The 25,983-nt window shown below is 35.8% G+C and overlaps 1 protein-coding gene across 1 annotated transcript in view; it reads right to left on the bottom strand.

The window, feature by feature from the left end:
- The window catches only part of LOC145981105 (uncharacterized), a 41,528-nt gene extending 20,255 nt beyond the window's left edge, over positions 1-21,273 (bottom strand). Inside the window, exons 1-4 of the mRNA XM_083114241.1 lie at positions 20,523-21,273; positions 14,636-14,817; positions 12,360-12,597; positions 799-902 (exon numbers count right to left, since the gene is read on the bottom strand). Coding sequence (XP_082970367.1) covers positions 799-902; positions 12,360-12,597; positions 14,636-14,817; positions 20,523-20,835 — 837 coding nt within the window. The 5' untranslated portion in view covers positions 20,836-21,273. The remainder of the gene's footprint in view (positions 1-798; positions 903-12,359; positions 12,598-14,635; positions 14,818-20,522) is intronic.
- Positions 21,274-25,983: the final 4,710 nt, after the last annotated feature.

The following is a 25,983-nucleotide window of genomic DNA, read 5'->3' as shown; positions in this document are numbered from 1 at the left end:
TTTTCAGTTTTTTTTATAAAAATGTTCACAGTATAAAAATTTTAGAACATATGGTGGTGGGCTTGGTAGCCCCTCCCCCATCAGGTAAGCTAACAGGATGAAGTGAACACTCTCCTTGTACTCAACTCCCCTAAAAATTAGTATCTTTCTCCCCTTGACACGTTGCTAGTCAGTGCTGTTGGTGGATGGATTTGTAATGTTGGTAGAAATAGAAATGGAAAACAAGGATATGCGACTGCTGTGAACATGTTTAAAATAAAATTGGTCATTTAATTCAGCATATACGACTGGAGCAGAATACAACAGCTAGTGAGACTAACTACTATACTACTGGCAACACTGCAGTGAGATTACTGTGTTCTGACTAGGTAAAGTGCAGGGTGAGTGTTAGAAGTATATATACACAAGGTCAAAGTGTTCCTTGTTACTTTAATTCTTCATGTTTATCATCCTTATGGATCTCTTTCCTCTTCTTTTAATCTTGAGTTCAATTTCTATTATGGTGCTTCTATTAAAAATCAAACTAATCATTACAAAAAATTGTTTTAAAGTCCACATTATGGAAAGATATCCTAATCAAGACTGGAAGTACAGTTTAAAGTGGCGTTTAAACCTCCACACTGAGAATCGAACATGAAATTTATTTACACACACCAGCCAAATGATAAATTTTGGAAATAAAATAAAGCCAAACAAACACTGGTGAGAGCCATGGATATAACTGTGAATTGAAATATGTTAGAACTCTAATACAAAATATCAGCATTAGCCAACGTATGAAAACAAAGATTAGAATACCTGGCTCCAGTTATCTGCCAATCCCTGTGCAAGCTGTGAGCTGAATTGGTGGCCGTAAGTATAAATTGGATTGACAGCGGTCACACTGTCCCTCCCCTCCACATCTGCAATCAAACAGAATGTCACTTTTTTTAAAGAAAAAACATAAAAATTCTCCCTCTCTCTATCAAACAACCCTTCCTCCCTTAACTGTTACTTCTGATTTGCATTTGAGTACTTTTTACAGGAGTCTTTCTTCTATACACTTGTGTCCTTTATTTGAAGTGCAGTAATTTTGAATAGTGAAAATTCAAAAGAATCAGGGTGGATAAAAATTATGATTTTTATTTTAAAAATCATTTCTGATGATTTTTTTATATAAATCAGATTTTTATTAAAAAAAAAAACACTTGAAAATTGTTTCTATGGCTTTTGGCACCGTACATATAGATACATGTTCTCTTATAGTAAACGGCCCTGTAAAATATTTGAACAGTTTAAAGCAAATAAAAATAATATTTGTAAATATTCATTTTTCTGTTTTTGATACTGTACATATGAACCTACTATGGATTTGATTGTTGAGTGTGTTAATGAAACTATAATAATTTCAGTAAGTTTTCTTCAAGTGAAAATAAAACATTCTGGATGTATTCTTTAACTGTAACTTAAGATATTTTTAAAGTCTTTGTAGCTGGATTTTGGCAATATTATAATGATAGTTTGCAAAATCTCAACTGCCATGTTTATTTACAGTTTAATGATAATGACATTATTTACGGTGTAACATGATTAGTATTTTCCATATTTTTCTACACAGGATGTTTGCTATTTTGCCTATATGAGTTATTGAATTTTAAAGCAAGAGAAATTTAAGTGTGTTTATAGTTTACATATTACATTTCCTTTGTTTTCACGAAAAGTCATTGTGATATCTACAAAATCCATATGTACATTATTCTATAAATTATTCATTTAAAGTGATTTAAATCAGTCATTTTAAAAAAAAAAATATTAAAAATTCACCTAATTTAAACTGCAATTACCTTGAAAAGAATACTTTAAAAATTCTCCACATATGCATAGTATAAACTGCACTGATCTCGGCACTTGGGGCAGCAACGGATTATGGCTTTGAAGCATCGTCTACCTCCCCCCCCCCCCCCCCACCGACAACCAAATGCACAGATTTCAGTGTTGTTTCAATACAGACGAAAGAATGGAACTATTTCATGTAACTGATAATTTATTTAACAAGAAACCTAAATTTTATTTATCTGTATCCATGTGTGCAAATACTTGAATCCTCCACGAAGTTTCACTTTGAATATTAATCACAATTTGCATCTAATGTTACAGTAGATCAGTCCTCACTATCACAATTAAATAGATAGAACAGAGATGATAAATAAACAAAAACAAACTGGAAAAGGGTGTTATGGTGGTCATAAATTCACTTTTAGAATTAATTTTAATTATTTTGACCACTTTCATGGCAATGTTGACATTCAAAATACTTTTTCAGCAGCCTGACCTTCATTAAAATAGTTTTGGTTGGGCCTATGCACACAAGCACACACACACTCAGATAGGTAATTGTAAGAAAGGTAATTTACAGATTACAGATGTCATTACAGATGACAGTAATTTATGTTGGTGAAATATGCAAATTAAATGCATTCACAAACATTTTAACCTTAATGCAATTAAAAACCTTAATAATTTTCAGATTGATTGATTTCTTTATTTACATGGAGTTGGACCACTTATCGTGGAATGTCAACAATGATGAACATTTAAATATTAAGATTAAAGCTTGGTTCATTCCACATGACATCACAATTTTTTAGACAGGGTTAATAACCATGCTTTCAAAGGAACAACATGTTTTAACCCTCACCTATTACATGTAGTACTTCAATCATTAGAGGGACATATTTTTGGTAAATAAAAAACCAAAATCTCGGTGAAAAATCTAATCAAAAGTGGTATATAAAATGACATTTTGGTTTTAAAATTGTGAATATAATCCGAAATTCAAATGAATGCACTTATTACTAGACGTCGGATTTTAGGTTTTTAACCTATTTTTTTCCTTTACAAGTATGTAAGAAATAATAAGTTATGTCAGAATTTTTTTAAAAAATGCAACACCTGATGAAGTTTTATAGTGCCTAAAAAAACCTATTTTGCTTGTTAGAACCTATTTTAGGTTTATGCGCCTAAATCAAGCCTTTTTTAGGTTTTTAAATATCTTTTAAAGGTTTTAAAGGATTCTTATGTCACACAGAGGCATTTGCTTTGTTTGGTCATGAAAAATCCAATGATGAAAGTGTTTGAAATGCACTCTCTGTCGATATCCCTTCCTCCAAGTGGATGGTGATTTTTCAAAACTCTAAACAAAGCAAAAAAACTGGTGCTACTATTACCTGTACAATCCAAAGTGGTCTGATCTGTGTGGTCTAGCTCACTTTCGCGTCATTTTGGTGCTTTGTGGCATTCGCATCTTGCAAACTAACATTTCAGCATTGAAGTTTGCACCACTGACTATGTTTTATTTAAAATATTATTTTCCACATATAAGATGATCCTCACAGACAAAATTGCGGAGTTTGACTGTGGATGACATGAAAAAAGATTGTTGCCTAACTACTGATTGATTGAGTTGGTGTTTAAAGTACACTTTATGCACAGTAAGGCTAATCGGGACTGGACCTACAGTTTAAAGTGGGATCCAAACCACCAGGTAACGAACCTGGGACTCCTTGATTGCAAGACTCCCAGGTCAAAGTAATGCACTTGATGCTTGCATAATTGTATTAAAATGGCGTTGAAAATAATGATTGTGTGCTTGCTGTAACAAATCAAACAACACAATACACTAAATGTACACCATGGATAAGTTGTTTTTTTGCAATCCTAGCAATTTGTAATCTTTAAAATTAAAACACATGTAATATTATTACGAGTCACTTCTGTCGCCATTGGTGTGAATGTAACATTGCAAAAAAAACAAAACAAGTAACGTGTTGTTTCCGAATAATAACTGGCAAAGAAGAATGCACATATAATATTTAGCAGTAGCCTTACTGTTTAGTTCATACATATGTACAAGAAACAATTTCCAAATGGTGGTGTGTTTTGTACAAACAAACAATAATAACCTTGCAAGCAACTGCATTCCTAATAGTACATAACAACATAATGCCAATCTTTCAAGGAACGCATATTTGTTGAATTTTGAATTTGAATTTGAATTTAAAATTTTGGGAGCGTCAGCACTTAGGCTAATTTGCTCCCGTCACATTATACGGGGTCCAGCCCCTTACCATTACAAATTACAACTCAAACGTTGCATAACTAAAAACTTTAAAACCTTAAAATGTTCTGACTTGTTAAAAGCTGAGGCTGTAAACGCGCACTCAGCACACACAAGGACATAAAACAGGACAACACACACAGAATTATACTGGCAATAGCGCCAGTCGCCAGAGCCTCGTTAGTCTCTTGTCCAGGGTGCACTACGTGGAAGTGAGGTTGACTTTTGGGTGCACTACGTGGAAGCAGCACCCCTTACACCCCGAACGCATATTTGTATATGTGTAATTTTGTATGTTAAAAAAAAAGGTTTACTGTTAATAAGTATCTTTATTATGTTGACATGCATGTACAAGGAACAATTTCCTACTGGTTTATGTACCTAACCTAACTTACCCTAATATACATGGGAGTGAATAAGATGTAAATGCCAAAGTTTTTTCTTTTGGTATTTATAGCAAACATTATGTGCAAAGTAATATATTTTAATCAAATTGTGTGAGCATTTTGTATTTTAACTTTAAAACTGGAAAGAAAGAAAAAAAAGACAGGTTCAGTTACACAGTATCCTTATGGCGTTGAAACGTATGTACAAGGAACAATTTCCGAATGGTGTTACATTTCGTAGATACAAAGAAAATGCATCATTGTAATAACCTTGCACAAATCTGCATGCCTGAAGATGCATAAAAAGTTAACTCTAAAGTTTTTAATTTTTTAAAAACATTCATATTTGTATTTGATTTTTCAAAATAACTGGCCTAAAAAGGACAACAAGGTATATTTTCAGGGTTGATATTACCGTGTTTTGTAAACAAATATATACATTCTTGCACTGCACTAGCATATAACCTTGCACGAAACTACATATCTGAAAGTATATACAGCCTGGAGTTTTTCTTCTTTCTTAATGAGAATGAAACGTGAATGCATACTACGATACTTTACATTACTATTTGATTATTTCTTTTGTGCTGAGATGAGAGTAATTCCCAAAATGTACCTTGTACATAGAACGGTTGATTAACGAATAACTTTTTAAAATTTTATTGAATACAAAAATTTAATTTTCAATTGTGTCGGTATTACACAGCCAACTTTCAATATTAATCTTTCACAAAAGCTGCATTATAATGAAGAAGAAATCTATAAGAGGGTAAAAGTAAAGTGCTCCCTTGTGCTTTGCACAAGAGGGGTGTGGAGATCGTACACCACACTTTCTTGATCACAGCCGAAGGTGGGGGTGAAGTGACCAGCACCATGCCCCTGGCTGCCTTTACCCCAGAGTTTTCTCCAGGTACCCACTTTGTAAGTTGCTGGGTGGGTGCCGGAGCTGCTTGAACGCGTGGAAAAAATCCCAGCTTTCCTCCACCGGGGATCACAACCCGGGTCTTTCACATAATAGTCAGATGCCCTAACGACTGAACTACCACAGCAAGATGGTCAACACTGAAAATACTGATATTTGCTATTCACTGAAGAAGGTGTTGCGGATTGATAAATTATTAACAAAAACGAATGATAAGATTGCGCTTCCAATTCCGTATATTTACACAAACACAAATATGTCAACCTTGCACTACAAATTTTGGTCACTGTTTAATATTAAAAACAAAAAGAGTGACCGTATGTAATACTGAAAAATAAGATGAGGTATATTCTTTTTTGCATTATGTTAATTGCAGTAGTTGAAAAATAATTTGAAAAGTTTGTAAGAATACTTTGAAAGATTACGGGTTATATTGAATCATATAACATACGAGGGTCACTATTTATATTTTGAGCCTAACAATGAAAAAATAGGAATCTGGCATTGAAAACTGCTTTATTGTTTTTCGAAGTATTCTCCTTTATGGTCAATACACTTTTGCATTCGTTCGAACCATTTGTCAAAGCAGTTTTTCCAATCTTCTTGAGACACCTCCATAATATGGTTTTTGAACGCATCAACGGCATCTTCCGCCGACGAAAATCATTGTCCACGCAATTTATTCTTGACATTCGGGAACAAGAAGAAGTCATTGGGTGCCAAATCAGGACTGTACGGTGGATGACCCATCAATTCGATTTTTTGACTGTTCAGAAAGTCGGTTGTTATACCTGCCGCAAAATTAGTTTGGTATTGAGAGCTGAAGGAACACGCATCACGGTGTTGCCATATCATGCGGTACAGTACGCACTGCAGCCGTCTGACGCTGTGTCGAGGAAAACGTGTTATGAAAAGGAACAACAATGATGAAATGTGTTATTGTTTTTCGAGGAAAATGGAATAACAATGATGAATGTGTTATTGTTTTTTCTATTCATTTCCATCTCCCTTACAACATGAACGAATTAATGAAACGAGCATTGTTTACAGGTTACCTTTTCAATCCATTCTGTATATACACTTTCAATAATCATTTCTTTCCGAAGTCGCCGTTAAAGTCTGCCCGTCTTTCAATTATACCGCAACTGAAGTGCACAAAGGCCAGTTGGTGGGGCATCTGACTTTCACGCGTGAGACCCGCGGTGGTTTGTGGAACTTTTTCAAATATCCCGAGCGGCTCCGTGGTCGACTCAGCCCAAGTGAGTACCTGGGGCAAACCTGTGGTAAAGGCGGTTGGTGAACCACATCACCGCATCACCTCCATAATATGGCCTAGGTCGAGGTCGAGAATGTGTGGAGCTCTACCTCCACAGCTCCATACTTTATTTTGGGTCCATTATTTTTTTTTTGTATGAGAATCCCAGATTCTGCACTGTAAAAAGCCATGTCAAGAATCAGCAATATAAGGCCATGGATGTTCCCAAGGTAAAATATTCCGGAGGTAAAATAGTCCCCCGTTCGGATCTCCGGGTGGGGACTACTTTGGGAGGTCCCTGGACTAAGGATAAGATCTACGTTAGGAATAAGAAAAATATTAAATTAGGCACCTGGAATGTTCTGAGCCTTTACCGGCCTGGGGCATTTCAGTGTACAGTTAATGAGATAGTCAAGTATAAATTAGATGTAGTAGCTGTCCAGGAAGTTAGGTGGCCAGGAGAAGGGAATTGTAAAACTAAAAATTATACTTTTTTCTATGGTGGTACTGAAAATCATAATTTTGGAACAGGCTTTTTCATAAATAATAGAATTATCTCGGCTCTTAAAACAATAGAATTTATTAATGATAGGATATCATATGCAGTTTTACAGGGTAGGTGGTGTAAAATTATTTTAATAAACATACATGCACCAACGGAAGATAAAGATGATAATACTAAAGATGATTTTTATACAGAGTTAGAACAAGTCTTTGATAAATTTTCTCAGTATGATATGAAAATTCTGTTAGGTGACTGTAATGCACAGATTGGGAAAGAAGAGACATTTAAACCCACGATTGGTAAAGAAAGTCTTCATGAATTAAGTAATGATAATGGTATAAGATTGATTACTTTTGCAACCTCAAAGAATTTAATTGTGAAAAGTACCACTTTTAAACATAAAGATATCCATAAATATACCTGGTCTTCTCCAGATGGTAAAACTCATAATCAGATAGATCATATTCTCATTGATAAGAGAAGGCATACTAGTATAATTGACGTTCGTACACATAGAGGTGCTGACTGTGCCAGTGACCATTATTTAGTAATTGCTAAATTAAGAGAAAGACTCTCAGTGATAAATCATAAGCAACAAAATCTAAAAGTTCTAAAATTTGATACAGGAAAGTTTACTGATGAAAGAATTAAGAAAGATTACCAAATTAAACTGTCAAATAGATTTGATGTTTTGCAGGATTTAAATGATGATGAAAATATAAATGAAACAGACGTAAATAAGAATTGGGAGCACATACGTAATGCAATAGAATCAGCAGCTAAAGAAAGTATAGGATACCATAAACCGAGAAAAAGTAAGCCATGGTTTGATAATGAATGTCATAATCTAATAGAAATAAGAAATCAGGCTAGACTTAGGTGGTTAAATAACTCTGATGATACAAATCTAAACAATTATAATAGAATAAAGCGAGAAGTTAACCGCACGTTTAGAAGTAAAAAAAGAGATTACTTGAAAAGCAAAATTAACGAAATTGAAACAAACAGCAAAAATAAAAATATCAGAGATTTATATAAAGGTGTAAATGAGTTTAGAAAGGGGTGGCAACCTAAAGTAAACTTGATAAAAGATAAAGACGGTGATTTTCTAGCTGACCCAAGCGATATTCTAAATAGATGGAAGAACTACTTTAATGACCTTTTAAATGTCCATGTAGGAGATAAATCAGAAGTGAATGAAGTACACACAGCAGAACCTTTAGTCCCAGAACCTAACTTGACTGAAGTTAAAGATGCTATTAAAAGGCTAAAGAATAACAAAGCACCTGGCATTGATTTAATACCAGCTGAGTTAATTAAATATGGTGGAAATTCATTAATTTGTCAAATTCATAAATTAATTTGTTTAATATGGAATAAAGAAGAAATCCCTCAACAGTGGAAAGAATCCATAATTGTTCCTGTGTTTAAAAAAGGTGATAAAATGAACTGCAATAATTACCGTGGAATTTCTCTACTCTCAACAACATATAAAATATTATCTAACATTCTTTTAACAAGACTAACCCCATATGCTAATGAAATTATAGGTGATTATCAATGTGGATTTAAACGCAACAGATCAACTACAGATCAAATTTTTCACATCAGACAGACACTTGAAAAAAAGTGGGAATATAATCAAAATGTCCATCAGCTATTCATTGATTTCAAAAAAGCATATGATTCGGTCAAAAGAGATAAATTATATAATATATTAGTAGAGTTTGGAATACCTAAGAAGCTTGTTAGTATGATAAAAGTATGCACCAGTGAAACAGAAAGTAAAATTCGTGTGGGTATTAATATGTCTGACAAATTTACAATTCATGATGGGTTAAAACAAGGAGATGCATTATCTCCATTGCTCTTTAATTTTGCCTTAGAATATGCTGTTAGGAAGGTAAAAGAAACTAAAGAAGGACTAAAATTAAATGGTGTGACTCAGTTGTTAGCATATGCAGATGATGTAGACTTACTGGGGGATGATGTGAATACAATTAAGAATAATGCTAAAATATTTTTCAAAACTGCTAAAGAGATAGGTTTGGAAGTTAACAAAGAGAAAACTAAATATATGCTTACAGGCCGAAACCAAGTGTTAGGTAATAATCAAAATCTAATTATTGATAACAACTCGTTTGAAACAGTTTCCAAATTCAAATACTTAGGAGTAATATTAACAAATGAAAATTATATTAAAGAGGAAATAAAAAGTAGGCTTAATTCAGGAAATGCATGTTACTTCTCTCTTCATAAACTTTTGTCTTCTCGTTTAATATCTAAGAATCTAAAAGTTAAAATATACAAAACCGTAATTTTGCCTGTAGTATTATATGGGTGTGAAACTTGGTCCCTTACATTGAAAGAGGAACATAAATTGAGAGTATTTGAAAATAAGATCCTTAGGAAAATCTTTGGACCTAAAAGGGATGAGGAGACAGGTGAGTGGAGAAGGTTACATAATTTAGAACTACATAATTTGTATTCATGTCCAGACATTATTAGAATAATTAAATCTAGAAGACTTAGGTGGGCAGGCCATGTGGCACGAATGGGAGAGGAAAGAGGAGTTTTCAGGATTCTTGTTGGGAAACCTGATGGTAAGAGACCAGTAGGAAGGCCAAGACGAAGATGGAGGGACAACGTCGAGATGGACCTAAGGGAAATTGGTAGGGATGGAAAAGAGTATATAGATCTTGCTCAAGATAGGGACAGATGGAAGGCCTGTGTTGCTGCAGTCATGAACCTTCGGGTTTAAGAAGGCTAGAGAGTTAGTTAGTTAGTTAGAGAATCCCAGATATTTTATGACTGTCCTTAAAGATGTTTCCCCACCTTGAAAAAATGCCGAATCTTTCAACGAAACGCGCAGTTTCCCAACAGTGGGATGATCTTTTTTCCTATAATAAGAGTAAATATGGCGAGAATAGCATCTTGCTGAAAAGTATCTAAATTTGTCACGCGTTTACTGATATTCCTCTTCTTTCCTGGGGTTCCAGTTTTGAAGCCTCGCATTTTTTTATTTATTTCTACCACATTATATTTTTCTTTCCCTATGGGTGTTCTTAGACATGCCAGCAGCAGCAGCAGTCCTGTCCAAAACTTTATTTACAGAAATGATTGGACCCCATTGTTTTTCTCTTGCTCAAAATATTTGCGCTCAGAACAAACCATCTCCCGCGTTTGGCCTTTGAGGAGAATTCATCGAGTATTGCCTCCTGTGCTTGAGATTCTTGACACAAGCACACGACACACTCAAGCAGAACACTGAAAATTATGTACAAAAAATAACACTAAAACAACACGCTATATACAACAAAGAATACTCTAAATTCAATAAACACTAAACAAACTGACTGGTTAAAATATCACAGTAACGCAACGCACCAAACAAACAAACACATCCTCTCCCAACAACATGAAATCTGATCGCAGGAAGAATCGCCCGATAAGCGGCAACACCGAGAAAAACGTTTTCTGTTGCTAGGTAACCAGGGCCTGGGTGAAGCACTGGGAAGATTTTGATTGGCTCGCATGCCAGCAACCCACCCTCCCGCAGTGACGTAGACCCGATTTCAACACGTGGTTCGCAAGTGTCAATACCAAACTAATTTTGCGGCAGGTATAGACGAGATGTGTGACAGCTGGCATTGTCTTGATGAAGAATGATCCGACGGCGTTTGTTTGTTTTCCGTATTTGACCGAAGACCTCTGGCAAACAAATTGTTGTGTACCATTCAGAGTTGACCGTTCTACGTTCCTCTAAAGGCACAGTTACCACGTGACCAGTTTTCCCAAAAAAAACAGGAGACCATTTGTTTCGATGTGCTTCGAGCGCAAACAACTTTTGTTGGATTGGGTTCATCTTGAAACACCCATACAGTCGACTGCTGTTTACGTTCCGGCTCATATGCATATATCCATGATTCGTCACCTGTTACAATCTTATATACGTCTTTTGAAGCACCACGATTGTATTTATTGAGCATTTGTTTGCACCAATTGACGCGAGCGTCTTTTTGAGTTTTTGTCAAATTGTGTGGGATCCAACGAGAACATACCTTTCTCATAGCTAAATGATCATGTAATATTTTATATATGCTGGTGGAACTAATGCCTATGGTTGCCTCAATCTCACAGTATGTCACATGACGATCTTGCAGTATTAGGTTTTGCACAGCATCAATATTTTCTTGAACAACAACTGATTTTGGACGACCTTCGCGAATCTCGTCGGTGAGCGAATGGCGGCCACGATTAAATTCGTTATACCAGCGTTTCACAGTGGCAAAGGATGGGGCTTCATCGCCAAATGTGGAAGTAAGTTGAACGATGCACTCTTGTCTTGATAATCCACGTCGAAAATCGTAAAAAATCATCGCACGAAAATGTTCACGAGTTAATTCCATTTTATTGTTGTCGCGCAATCTCCAAGGCAACATAAACAACACAAATGAAGCTATTGACAAAACATTTGAAGTACGTTATGGTCAATAATGTCAGACGATTCCCTGCAAACGTGAAATCGCGCCTAACTTCAATCAGTGTTGCCAAGGTTCAAAATATAAATAGTGACCCTCGTATCATCTTGGATATTAAATGAGAGTACGACACATGCATTACCTACTTCGATCAGCTGTTTCATTTTATTGAAATAAAAATTTCGTTTCTTTAAACATATTTCAATTGAAAAAACATACATTTCGAATTTACAAACAGACATTAGCACGTAATAAACAAACAAGACACGAACGAAAACACAACTTTCTCCAGTTTATGTTACCAGGTTATACGGCAAGCAGGAGAAAGTTCCACCTTACAAGGCGGAGGATAAAAATGCTTGGTGCAACCCATCGTCGCATAAATCTCCTGCCTGTCGTTATCCAGCACTTTGTTAAGTGGTGGTTTGAATGGAGATGGTGCAACCGGTCCTCAGAAACATGAAAAATTAATATTATATCACATTTTGTGTGCATGCCTCTATAAATCATTGTAATGGTCCTATAAATATCTACTATTACACATTTAGCACTGCAGTCGCCAACATATAAGTACTCCTGTTTCACAATAAAGAATCAGTTGAAACAAACAAACTTTGTAAATCATTCTATTCATTCACTTTCACGTGCTCATGTAACACAATGTTGCGAAACAAGCATGAACGTTAGAATAAATGAAACATTCGTTACACTCACCTTTCGCACTGTTTCCACAAGCAACCAAGGATGCACAAACATAAAATCCTGTTTCCCTGACAAAACGATTCGTATGAGTTAGAGTTTGGAAAATAAGATCCAGAAGATCCTGGTCCACGTAAGGCTGAAAATCAGTTCCACAGCCGTCGATCATGCACTGTAGACATTTCATGCTCGTCTCTAAGTTCTTCCATCCTGCCGTGTCATGGAAGATCTGAGCAGCATCAGCACTTCCGCGCTGCAATTGAAAAATACTGATGTTCACCTGCTCCCATTGGTTACTTTACTTTGTTTTTCAACCCTCTTAGGTTAATCACAATGTTTATTTCATTTCACATCGCTGTGATATCTTTTGAGGCTAATCACAACGAGAAACATGAAAGATATTGGTACCAGTTTCATAGATCGGAGACACATTAAAATTGGATATGTGTGTTTTGCATGGTTCGTACTTACCAATTGTGTATTGCGGAACATAGTTCAAGGTGCCATTATGCTTTTTACACGAAAGCAAACACTTTTTCTACTAAAATAAAGCATTTTTCTAAGTGCTACCAAACGCAAATAACAGTGTGATATTGCTTACTTTGCAAATGATATCGCTTCTTTTGTTTTCAAATATCAGTGTTTCCAACCTTCTTCACCGAAAAATACCTACTATCGTGTTTGTCACGTGTGTAAATTGTACATTATGCACGTGTAGCTGGCGGATAGCCCCACGAACCATTCCGATAAGGTTAGGTTAGGCAAGCATAGTTAAAAAAAGGGGGGTTGGAAACACTGACATGATTTCCCGGTCAAATAGATACCACGATGAAAGAAAATACCTCGACCAACGTTGGAAACCTTAGAGAAACTCATTTCCGTAAGTAGTTTCTTCTGTAAAAATGAAGAAATGTGTCTCCGATGTATGAAACTGTTACCAAGATATTTATATCAGTGTGCTCAGATATGCAATGTTTAATATGAGTTCTATATAAAATCTTTGCGCACAAAGGTATATTACTACTGCAAAAAAACCTAGTAAAACCTATTTATAAGAATAAGAATGTTAAGAATAAGAAAAAAAGCAAGTCACTCAAAAAGTTCTACAATACATATGGGGCATTCCAGTGTTACATGTGTGACATTTCATGGTTCTAGACATGAGATTGGATTGAAATATTCATAATGAACTGATTTCATAGAATTATGAAGTACAGTGGACTGACTTCAAACTTCAAGGGAAAAAGGAAAAAATCGAATTCATAAAAACATGTATCATTAAAGATGATTTCAAGGTGAATAAACTTCTGTTCCAATTACTGAATAACCCGAGTTATCCAAGTTTGGATTAAAAAAAAAGTCTACTGTACTTTGTAGTGTCTGCTAACAAAAAAGAACTTGCGTATGATAGCATAGCCTGAATGGATGAAAATCATTAACAAAAATGTGTTACGAGTGTGTTACTTTAAAAAATTTACCAAAGTTTGACTATGCAATGCAAACAAAGAATTGTATAGAGCAGCGGTTCCAAACTTTTTTGAATCAGGGTGCCCTTCGGCTTTCAAGATTTTTTCACAGTGCCCAAATCAGAATGTAGGCCTATCTAAAATTTGCAACGCTCCATTAGTGTGGTTAGGTTGCTTGCCTTGAGTTAAAAAATAAACACATATTTCAAATTCAGAAACATTTTATGTGTAAAAAGTACTAAATACGCACATATTTGGAACAATCATGTCATTTACAATTGTAATATTGGAACTTTTCTCTGTGTCCCTGTAAGCCACGGCACCACAGTGCACACTTTGGGAACCACAGGTATAGAGAATAGGGAAGGGAAAATTAGTTCTCCAGAAAACACGCAGTAAGTAATCAGTAAGACTCTGAAGTATGTGTTAACACCCACAATTACAAATCAAACAAAGGGGAAAAAATGTCTGTGCAACATGATAAATTCGGAATAATACAATCAGAACTTGGCCACTTCATGTTTGAAGAGGAATTTTGGAACTTTCAAGTGTAACATCCTTAAATGGTCAAGTGAAATAATAATTTTACTAATTAACATGTGCCTACCTGAATTGAATTATATCTTATTACTATGTGCCCTTTCACCATGCACCAACCTTTGTTGGAAATAGTTTCAAGTGCTCTCAGTGAAATTTGATACCTACAGATGGATTGATACATTAATTCCCACAAGGCAGTGAGAGTATACATATTCCATTGACAGCTTAGATCACCTTCAAAACACACCTTATCATACAATCTACCATTCTATTCTACAAACTTACTCTCTGAGAGGGTCCAGCCAACTTTTCCATTAATTTTTCTGTTTCCATATGCTCTTGTTTGGAGGCATCATCTTCAGCCATTTGACGTTCCAGGTTGCTCTTTATTAAATTCAAGACATAATCTTTGCATCCCATGTACACAGTAGCACCAATTTTCTCACATAACACTCCCAATACCTCACCTGTAACAAAATAACAATAGCCAGATAACGATCCACGATGCCATTGACAGCGTGTTTTAGTATACGTACTATTTCTATGTATATACATACTTTTTCTATGTATATAAGTATGTGCTTCTAAAATCTGTTGTAAATATAAGAAGTGGGTGTGTCCAGAAAACCAAAAAACTATTTTTCATTTTTTTGAAAATGAAAATAACAGAAGTAAGATTCTAAACTATGTATTTTTGTTTGGTTTCATCACATCCAAAAGTAATGCACTAGATTTAGAATTTCCTCCCTACTGTAATGTGTTTAATGAAATAACTTATGATTTTTTTTAAGTGAGCCAGAATACTTTAAAAAGGACATTCTCGCTATAAAGCCAGATAAATTTTGGCCAATAATGGGTAAAATATTCTATGGATCACCCCCGTGATCAATGATAGATTTTTTTATCCACGTGACCACTGCAGTGTTAAACTGAATTTCCATGGAAATCACACACATGCATCAAAAGATCATAGAAAATAGTTATGACTAAACCAGGGTGTGAAATTTCTGGTCGCCAGTGGACCGAGAGTTTGGGGCTGGTGACTAAAATTTTGTTGTTTCAAATGTGTCAAACATGCCCGAACATCTCAATCCAACGTTCGTACATGGTTTGGGGAAGCAAGCTGATTGAAAACCCCGTGTCCACTCAATGCCGACACCATCTAATCAGCACAACAGTTCCACAACTGTTGGGATGCTACAACTTTGGATGTACATGCAACCCAACCCATTTTCCCTACTTTGGTTTTCCTCCACTCTGTTGTTTCAAAATGATGACACTGCAGAAAGTATGTGTGCATCCTGCAACATGCGGACTTGAAGTGGGGAGGGGAGGGGTAGAGTGGAGCAGACCGTGGCCCAACCAAGGCTCCTTGCTTGTGCACGGAAAAACCCTGTTTTCACAGTTGTGAACTGCTCTCGCACCCTTCAATGTCCAGTCTTCTTTGACAAAAGGATGCGATAAATGCACTAGTGAGCGTTGGTTGACGTGGTAGTAATGTTCGTTCTGTTTACCTCATTTTTTTTTTGGTTCGGTGGTAGTTGCCTGTGAGTGAAGTGGTTCCAGAGAAATACATACATCAGTGTTCTGATTGATGGATGTGTATGTTCAATACATGGATGCAAATGATTGGTCACATCAAAGAGGACATTTTAGGAGTAATAAAGTTCCTAAACCCTACTTCTGCTGGTTACTTCTCAGCCATAACTGATTATTTAGATAAGGCGATAGGTTCAAATAAATACAGAAACAAGTGTTACATTGTAGGCTTGGGTACTGATGGTGCAGCAAATATGGTCCGGCACAAATCAGGATTGGCTGTGCAAATGAAAGCTATTTGTAATAAAATGATAAATATTCACTGCATTGTACACCATTTGCAGTTAGCTGTGTTGGATGCGTGTGGTGAAGTTGAATATCTTAGAGCATTTGATTCCGTGATTAGGAATATTTTTCAGTTTTATCATGGCTCTGCTAAAAGACTTCACCTCTTGAGAAAAACGGCAGAAGTTATAGGAGATGAAATTTTAAAACTGAGTGATATCCACACTACTAAGTGGTTAGCCAGCAAAGAAAGTGCGGTAAGAGCTCTCTTGCAATCATGGAAAGCTGTTGTGACCCATCTTGAACAGGTGGCCCATGGAAAAGACGATGATGGCACTAAAGCTAAGGGTTTGCTGAAAAGTTTGAAGAAATTTAAATTTGTTAAGCTTCCGTATTTCCTTTTGGATTTCTACAAGAAATTTTACCCTTTACGCATGGCACTACAAAAAAAGAATCTTTTGATTGCATCTCTGAAAATAAGATGACCTAGAATCTAATGTTGGACCAAGCAAACAAGATTTCTTGGACCATGTATCCATTTCAGGGAAGATCAGGGATGTGCAGCTCACAAACATTCAAAATGGAGAGCAAGATTTTCAGACTGTTAGAGGAAACTTAATTAACAATGCGAAGGTGTACATCACAGAAAGATTGCAATCTATATCAACAGATGTGATTGCATCTCTGCATGTTTTCGACACCTTGGGTTGGCCTCCCAAAGAAAATATTCTTCAGTTTGAGATAGAAGAAATAAAGAAGCTCTACATGTACTTGAACCCGAGCCTTATAATGAGAAAATGGATGTTCTGTTAGCAGAGTGGACAGAATACAAACTTTTGTTTCCTTCTGACTTTGAATCAGATGCTGGAGAAGATTCACAGTGAGAAGTGTTCAACAAGATTCCCCAATTTGCTCCAGATTTTGACATTTTGTGCTGTTCTACCAATGAGCACAGCTTCATGTGAGAGAGGTTTCAGCTGTCACAACAGACTCAAGACTACTTACAGGAACTCTCTGAAGACTTAGACACTGGATGATTTGCTCGGAGTTTCCGTAAATGGACCCCCCCCCCCTTCCACCCCGTCAAAGGTTTGACCCAGCAGCTGCAATTGATAAGTGGTACTTCAGTGCAGAACAACAGCGCTACACAAACATTAATTCCTAAGGTATGTTCTTTGTAATAATTGCTCATATTTTTATTATTTATCAATATAAAATAGTGGCGACCAAAGATTTTGGTCCGGCGACTGACTTCAAACTCGAAATTTCATGCTCTGGCCTAAACAATCTTCATCAATGAGAATAGTACACAAAATTGGAAAATACATCAAAGCAAGACTTAGGTAACAGTATGATATAGTGAAAACACATTTCTTCAAATTTACAAGAGAAACTACTTATGGAACTAAGTTTCTGTAGACTTTTGGAAGCATTTTCTCCCTTCGTTCAACTTATTCGGTTGGTAAAACATGTATTTTTCAACATTAATGTATCTCCGATGCACGATAGCTCTTGCCACCATTACCGTCGACTACGTAAGTCAAATGTTCCGTGCGTTTGATTATGTAACCCCCTGTTAGTGTAGCAACCACGCGGTAGTTTTACAAGATGACGTGTGAGCGATTTTTTTTTTTTCAATTTAATTTTCTGTTTGCCTAACCTAACTGAACCTAACCTAACCTTCCGTGAATGGTTTGTGGTTCAATTTTCACTTAAAAACCTTCTGTGAATAGTTTGTGCGGCATTTTTCTGTTAATAGGTTTGGAAACACTGCATATCAGCTGACGATAGACAACGTGAGTCAAGATTTGCCCGACAGATTCTGTGTAACGAAAGTGAATTAGCAACGAACAATAAATACTTGTAATGTGAAAAATTAAGCTTTTTACAGTGAAAAAAGCATTATCCCATGTTCAAAAATGTTCCGTTATGCATAACAGGTAAGTACAAATGTAAATAATTAGGAAATAAACGAGTGAAATGTGTTTTCACTATACCATACTGTTACCCAAGACTTACTTAATGCTACTTAGCTAAAAACAAGACTGTGCACTGAGTAGAGAAGATAGGCAAAATTGCCACAAGATGACTTTTATTTTGCAATAGAGAAAACTCAAGAAATTCTACCAAGTGCAAGGTAATAGTAAGACCTCACTTTTCAAGTCTTCAAATGGTAACTGTTTCATAGATCGGACACACATTAAAATCGGATATTGTGTGTATCGCATGGTTCGTACTTACCAATTGTGTATCGCGGAACATAGTTCAAGGTGCCATTATGCTTTTTACACGAAAACGAAACACTTTTGCTACTAAAATAACGCATTTTTCTAAGTGCTACCGAACTCACGTAACAGTGTGAAATCGCTTACTTTGCGAATGATATTGCTTCTTTCGTTTTCGAATATCATTGTTTCCAACCTTCCTCACCAAAAAATACCTACTATCGTGTTCGTCACATGTGCAAATTGTACATTATGCACGAACCATTTCCGATAAGGATAGGTTAGGTTAGGCAAGCATAGTTAAAAAATATGGTAAATGTCTGTTATATCGGAGACACATTTCTAACGCATATTTTCAGTTTCAAATGGTTCGTACTTACCAATTGTGTGTTGCGGAACCTATTTCAAGGTGCCATTATGCTTTTTACATGAAAATAACTTCGATTTTTCACATTACAAGTAATTCTTTGGGTCCCTTCTTCCGTGGCGGAACACAGAATATTTCGCGCACAGCTGTGGATCATCACGCGTCTTGCTTGTGTTTTGTCGATTTGGAGTGGGCATGCAGTGTTGCAATTCACGATAGCCCCAAAACCATTCACGTTAGCCCCACGAACCATTTCCGGCAAGGTTAGGTTAGGTAAGCATAGTTAAAAAAATAAAAATAAAAAAATTCTGGTAAAAAAGGGCACGTTTGGAAACACTTCTTCCTCTCGCGAGACTGCGTGACTTTCGACACTCGCGCCATCTGCAGGTTCATAAAGGAAACAACGGCATAATGTTGTCGCTTCGCACAAAAGGCTACTTTATTACATCAAAAGTGCTTATTTTATGTTGTGCAGCATTCAATAGTGACAAAATAACTCCACGAAGTTTGATAAATGCAACAGAAACTCATTTCCGTAAGTAGTTTCTCCTATAATTTGAAGAAAAGTGTCTCCGATATAACAGACATTTACCAAAAAAAGATATTGGAAACACAGACATGATTTCCCGGTCAAATAGATACCACGATGAAAGAAAATACCTCGACTAACGTTGGAAACCTTAGAGAAACTCATTTCCGTAAGTAGTTTCGGTAAATATGCGATAACGCCCGGACACCTTTCACTAATTTATTTCCTTAATTTTACCACTGGTACTTACCTATTTTGCCTTGCGGAACATTCTTTAAGGTGAAGTTATGCCTTTTTCCATTAAATACTGTCAACTTTTCATACTACGATTGATTATTTGTCTTACTTGTTCCGCTTCTGTAATAGACAATATGGCGTGCACTCGTAATGGATAATCGTGCGTCATGACGCGCCAGCTTGTGTTTTGTCGATTTTCAGTGCACAAGCAGTGTTTCAAACCTTCATGATGGAAAATTACGTACTATTTCGATTTTTTTTTCGTTTACCTCCACAAACCATGCACGTTAGCCCCACAAACCATTCACACAAGGTTAGGTTAGGCCTGTTAGGTTAGGTTCCATTAGCACTCATTTCACCCCTAAATTCATCGAAAAAAGAAAGCGCGGCAAACATAGTTAAAAATAGAAATTTTCGTAAAAAGAAGGCACGTTTGGAAACACTGCAGGGATCGCGTGACTTTCAACGCTCTCGCCATCTGCATGCACACAATGGAAACAACGGCATAATGTGGCAGGCAATGCCAATTTCTTACGTAAAAAGTGGTTAATTCTTGTTCCGCAGCATTAAACTACGAAGTTTTTACTTTCCGTGAAAGAAAATACCTCCAAGAACGTCCAGAATGCTAAAGAAACTCATTTCAGTAAGTACTTTCTCCTGTAAATTTGAAGAAATCCGTCCGGGCGATATCGCATATTTACCATAGTTTCTTCTGTAAAAATGAAGAAATGTGTCTCCGATGTATGAAACTGTTACCCTTCAAATACCACATTATATAATCATCCCTGCTACTTAATACGGCTCAGCATTCATCAATTTACTTAGTAGCAAACATGTGTACATAACCTACGAAAAAATAAAAATATTACAAGTGCACTATGAATAATAATGCAGTGAATTATACCCATAACAATGAGAACATGTAGCTATTTTCTACAAATGTACATTCACGACAGTAGCAAACAAACGCTAACAGAAATAGAAACTTACCAGAACCTAAACGAACTCTCACTTCTACATCAGTAAGTAATTTCTCTCCAATTTCTTTCACCTTATGGATAAATTCTGCCTCGCGTTCATCTTCCAGATTTACATAAGGTAGCACAGCTTTACATCCTAGCAAGCATCCATGCTTTGTTTCCCACGGACTTTCGGAGTCACTCAGAAGTTCAGTCAATTTGCCTTCAAGCAACTGTCTTTCGGAGTCATTACAATTTGCCAGAAATTTTTGAACTTCCCCTACTCCTTTATCTCTATCTAACTTCATAGAGCTACACAGTGCACTAAGCAAATCTGTTGCCATTTTCAAGAGGTTAGTTTGTTATTACGATAGTGAAGTATACACTTATCCAACTTGAAGAAACATCTATTTTTTAATTTTCCTAAATTACGAACGTACACACTTGCATAAAATTTGACATCACCATTTGATTTTGTAGGAATAATGCATTACATAGTAAGATACGTAAATATGTACAGCTTCACTTGACAAAACAAATTTGCATATTCTCTTCACCAAATCAAATCACTTGCAGAATGTTTGGCAAGGCACCCACACAGATTATTCTGTTACTTCGGCCCTGGAATTAGATTTCTCACTGTACACGACACCGACAGCACCTCGTTTCATTTAAATATTTCCTCATATCTTGAAACATGTCAAGCTCATGTTTCTAAATTTTAAAACAACAAAACCTTGAATCCGCCACAGGTAGGTAGGTACTACCTTCGATGTTAGGGGTCTCCCTTTCGCACAACGCGAGAGCAACCGATGGTCAAACACATATTTCATTTTCTTAAAAATATATATATATATAGTTTCATTTGTTACTATATGCCTAGGACATTGATTCAAAGCAGAGAGCAATGTGTTCAAAGGAGTTTCCATTCCCGAAATGAAAAGACAACCATTCTCTTCGCGGAGAAATTGGCGCGAAATACTGAACATTTGCTTTTCTCGCGCTGCTATTAAAATATAATAATCTACCACATCACCTTTGTACTTATATTATGCGAAAAACGGTATGGTTTACATAGTAAACAAAGAATATTACATTATGCAATGACTTCAATCAATGAAAACAAAATAGTGGGAGACTTTATTCTTGGATAAAAAATGGAAGCCAGTGTCCATCTGACGGTTCTTGATGTGACATCGCGTGCCCAATTGAAGAATTAATGTTAAAGTTTGCTTATTAAAGATTTCTGCAATCAATATATTGTAGACAGTAATACAAAGTCGTAAAGAATTTGTATTTAATTCTAGAATAAATAGTATTATACAAATTTTACAGGAGCAATGTCTGTTTAAAAGGTATTTATACATTTCATGTCAACTCTCACAGATAGATGTATGAGAACTGTTAATAAGAGAAAAGAGAAAGTATGTTTTTAATGCTATGACAATTTCGTTCTTTCTAATTATTTCCAGAAAGGACTAGATTATACAATCTAGTCTACAAAATTAAAGAAAACAAGTCTTGGGTGTTTTCAATTATGCGCAATGTATTGTTTTAGGGCTGTAGTCCATCCAAACTTCAAGTTACGCGTCATACCTTCTACATACTTTCGTTTCCTTTATATTTATTTATGTCATATCAATTATTATTATTTATTTAAGCCATTGTCCTCATCCTTCCAAGGAATTCGCGATTAAAATTACAATTACCACCTGAGCGCTAGTGTCGCTTCCAATATGGCCGCTCTACGTAGGATAAATCGTTTGTTTGCAGTTAGTAGTAGTACGTAATAGCAGAGTGTTGTCATTGCTGGTATGGAAGGAACGTTTAAATTACGCGTTATATTTAAATATTGCGAATGCGATGTGAATTCCAGGAACTATAACGAAGGTGAAGCTGTGTTGAGAGCGAAGCATTTAATTATGATAATAAAAATAACACGGAAAACTGAGACCAAACTAATGTATAGGCTACGCACTGGTTTTTCAAAGCGGTGCTGTTTCATCTGCACTGCACCCTCGGTTGTAACTGCCTAACTGGGGCTCTCAGAAATGATTTGAAAATAAAGCAATTCACCTGTATTGCAAAGCTTGGGCAGGAAATAAATGTAAACATGCCGTTGCAGTTTTCTTCCCCAAAGAGGCAGGCTGGTTTAATAACAACACCGGAAAATGATAATAATAACAATAACAACAATTTCATTGAGGCTATATTCAGTCTTCACTAAAAATTGACTTACTAAATGAAACAGCAACATTAGCATGTCAATTATGTTTTTCTGACTTACTTCTATGATTACGGACATTAATTAATTCTCAAACTATTTTCATCTTCGCACTTTATCGACTTACATACATAATACATTGTTTTCGAAAAAAAATGTTATATTCATAAAGAACAATTTAAAACTTACTTTCATGGCAATAAAATCATCTTTCCGAAAGATTATTTCGGAAAATAAAGTGAACAGACTCGTACATTCTTCGTAATTTCCTTGCCGCATTTCAGTTATGCGAATCTTGTCAATCAGTTCTGTTTTCCCTGATTTATTTAAACATTTCTTTTTGTTGATTCCACGGGGTGGAAAACACATGCAATCTTTTCACTTGTCCTGAACCACAAAACAATTTAGATAAAAAAACTGAACAGTATACGTTTTTTCGCATGTTCCCTATGCTTTGACCGGCTTCAACACGGCGAAGCGCAGCAAAGTCAAGGTAACTTAATATATAAGGTAACGCCATCCGAAAATTGCCGATCATGCACGAGCGCGTGACGTCATGTGGGAGGATCGGTTATGCTCGGTGTCCCTTCAGTTATGTTCGTTCGGGGCTTGGCCGAAGCAAACGGCCGCTATCATTTCTATGCGAGTTACAGAGAGGAAAAGTGTTTCATTACTTTCAGGGGTAATTATTAATTATCATACTTCGGGATGGTATTGAGGTATTCCTTTAATGATTAGTGACATAATTAAAACATGCTACTTTTAAAAGAGGGAAAATTGCACATGCAAAAGTATTGTAAAAATTCATGTTTCTGAAACCTGATCGATATATTACAAAGAAGGTTGTCCGTGTCCTCATTAGCATTTCAGATTTCATCATTTCATAAATCGTATTATGATTTTAATAAAAAACGTTGCATGCTAAAGAAGAATTGCATAGTGAAAGAGTTACAAAGAAAGAATTGATTGACAGATTTGGTTTATTTTTGCTTTTCTGTCTTTTTTTAAATATGAAAGAAAAACCCATAAGAAGTAGCCCCCCGTCGTTCTCTTTCTTTGTTTCCACAAGCCGGCCTCCTTGGCGTAGTGGTTAGCACATCGCGCTTCAACGCCAGGGGTCCGGGTTCGAATCCTGGCCTGGGCATGGATGTTTGTGAGTGTTCATTCATCAATTGCATAATTTCATCACTCAATCCTATCTTCGCAAATTAGCCAGAAGTGGCACAAGAAGGGAAGTAAAGTAAAGTAAAGCAAAGCAATCAATCAATCTTTGTTTCCACATATACTATCACATTTACTAAATTCTCAATTTTCTCATTAAGGACAAATCAATGTCTTACCCGATTGGATTCGAACCCGGGACCCCTGGCGTCGTAGTGCTCTGATCTAACAACTCCCCCACGGAGATCATCAGAGGCCTCCGAGGTACTACGGGCCTCACAGAACATCACAAGAGTACTATCGGATTATAAATTATGGATATTAGAGTTTGGATAATAAATAAATAAATTATATAATATATAATCTATAAATAAAAAAAAGTTCTTTATTTATAGAATTTCAAAGAGAGCGATAGTTTGCCAAACTAAAAAAAACATATTTTGTTCTCACGACGATAAAAATAGAAGGCATAATCAAAAACAATTGGTAACTATAGATTGGCACAGAATTGAATAAGCTGAATTTTGATGTAACTCGTTTTTATGTGGTTCTACTGGTTAACTTTTAATTGAGTCCAAACTTGAATATCCCTAATTTTTAATCCGATAGTAGTCCGGTATAATCAATTTACAACATTTAACACAACGCAGTACAAAAGCCTAATATTTAGTTTTCTGACTGAATCGTTCCTTCTTATTCATTCAGAACGTTGCAATCATTTCCAAGAACATTTCAAATTTTACTTAACATCAGAAAGTATTAACATTATACTGATATACTTAAAATCCAATCTTTACCGTTCTCCATAATGTAACTTTATTTTTCAAATTATCAAGTGAAAGATGCAATATACAATCTACGTAGATAAAATTTTACTCTGCATTTGAAACTTACTCTGAATTCGAAAGAATCCACAACCTTCTTCATATATTTATTTACTGTACAATAATTTACGGATCAAAGTTCCACATGCAAAATTATTTTGGAAAGTTTTATGTGGAGGAAGAATGACGAAATAGTTTGTAAGATAGTAGTTTCAGACTTTGAAAACGCAATTCCAGTTTGTAATTTGCAGATATTTTAAATTTCTCTGGTTCAAATTTGGCTGCAAGTTATCGGTCATAGTTCTGAAAAGTATTGTTTCGTATTAAGAACTTTACATGCAAACGCGTGCAGAAGACGAGCCAAAGTGTACAAGTACTAATTTAACTAAAGCCCCTATCACACGGAACTGGATATCCAGTAGGAATGTTCTAGTTGACGCTGGACTGGATACCCATTTGCTAGTTTTCGCCTCACACGGTACTTGTTACACCGTACTTGTTGATAGTCTTTCGTTCCCATAATGGCGGCCGCGCGAGATGTAAACAACGTATCACTTCACACTTTTAAAATACAATAACTATTTAACCGAGAGGAATATCGCTTCGTATTAAATAGTTTTAGGTAGAGAAGAATGGCGCTGATAAAAGACATACTTCACAACGTTTACTAAACACGTATGGAATAATATTTTAACTTTTTCAATTGTAAACACAGTACACTCACCATAGACGGTGTAACTCGACATGCCTTTCGTGCTGTATGCAGTCGGAAACCACAGACAAAAAAAGCTACTTTGCAAACTCACAGATTATCTTCACATGGCCAAACTTTGCTCTGATTGGCTGTTCCACAGAATCTAGTCGAAGAAGTTAGTAGCAATTAGAACATGTCCTATTCCTCAAAACCAGTCAAGCAGTCAGCCAGGCGGCCATGATTACTACCCAGAAAGTCAGTTCATCGCCAACTAGGGCATTCCAACTAGAAATCCAGTTCCGTGTGATATGGGTTTAAGTTAACCTACTCGAAATACTTGATGAGTACTAGGAACATCAAACTTGAATGTCTTAACCTACTAATTCAAGTCTATAGAAATAGATTTTTGATCACACGGTAAATGAAACGCGTTGAGAATATCGATGAAAATATCTTAGTTTAATTAAACAATAAAGGAGAAAAATTACATGAACTTCACAATGATTGACCGTGCAACTGTACGAATCATTATTCGTTAAAGGACTTTGTCCGCAGATTTTCTATTTCCATTTCCATGTGTGTCTGAGTT

The sequence above is a fragment of the Lepisma saccharinum genome, chromosome 28 (genome assembly GCF_977018435.1).
Source record: "Lepisma saccharinum chromosome 28, izLepSacc3.1, whole genome shotgun sequence".
Classification (NCBI taxonomy): Eukaryota; Metazoa; Arthropoda; class Insecta; order Zygentoma; family Lepismatidae; genus Lepisma; species Lepisma saccharinum.
The sequence above is the reverse complement of the archived record's forward strand: the minus strand, read 5'-3'. Positions and strand labels throughout refer to the sequence as shown.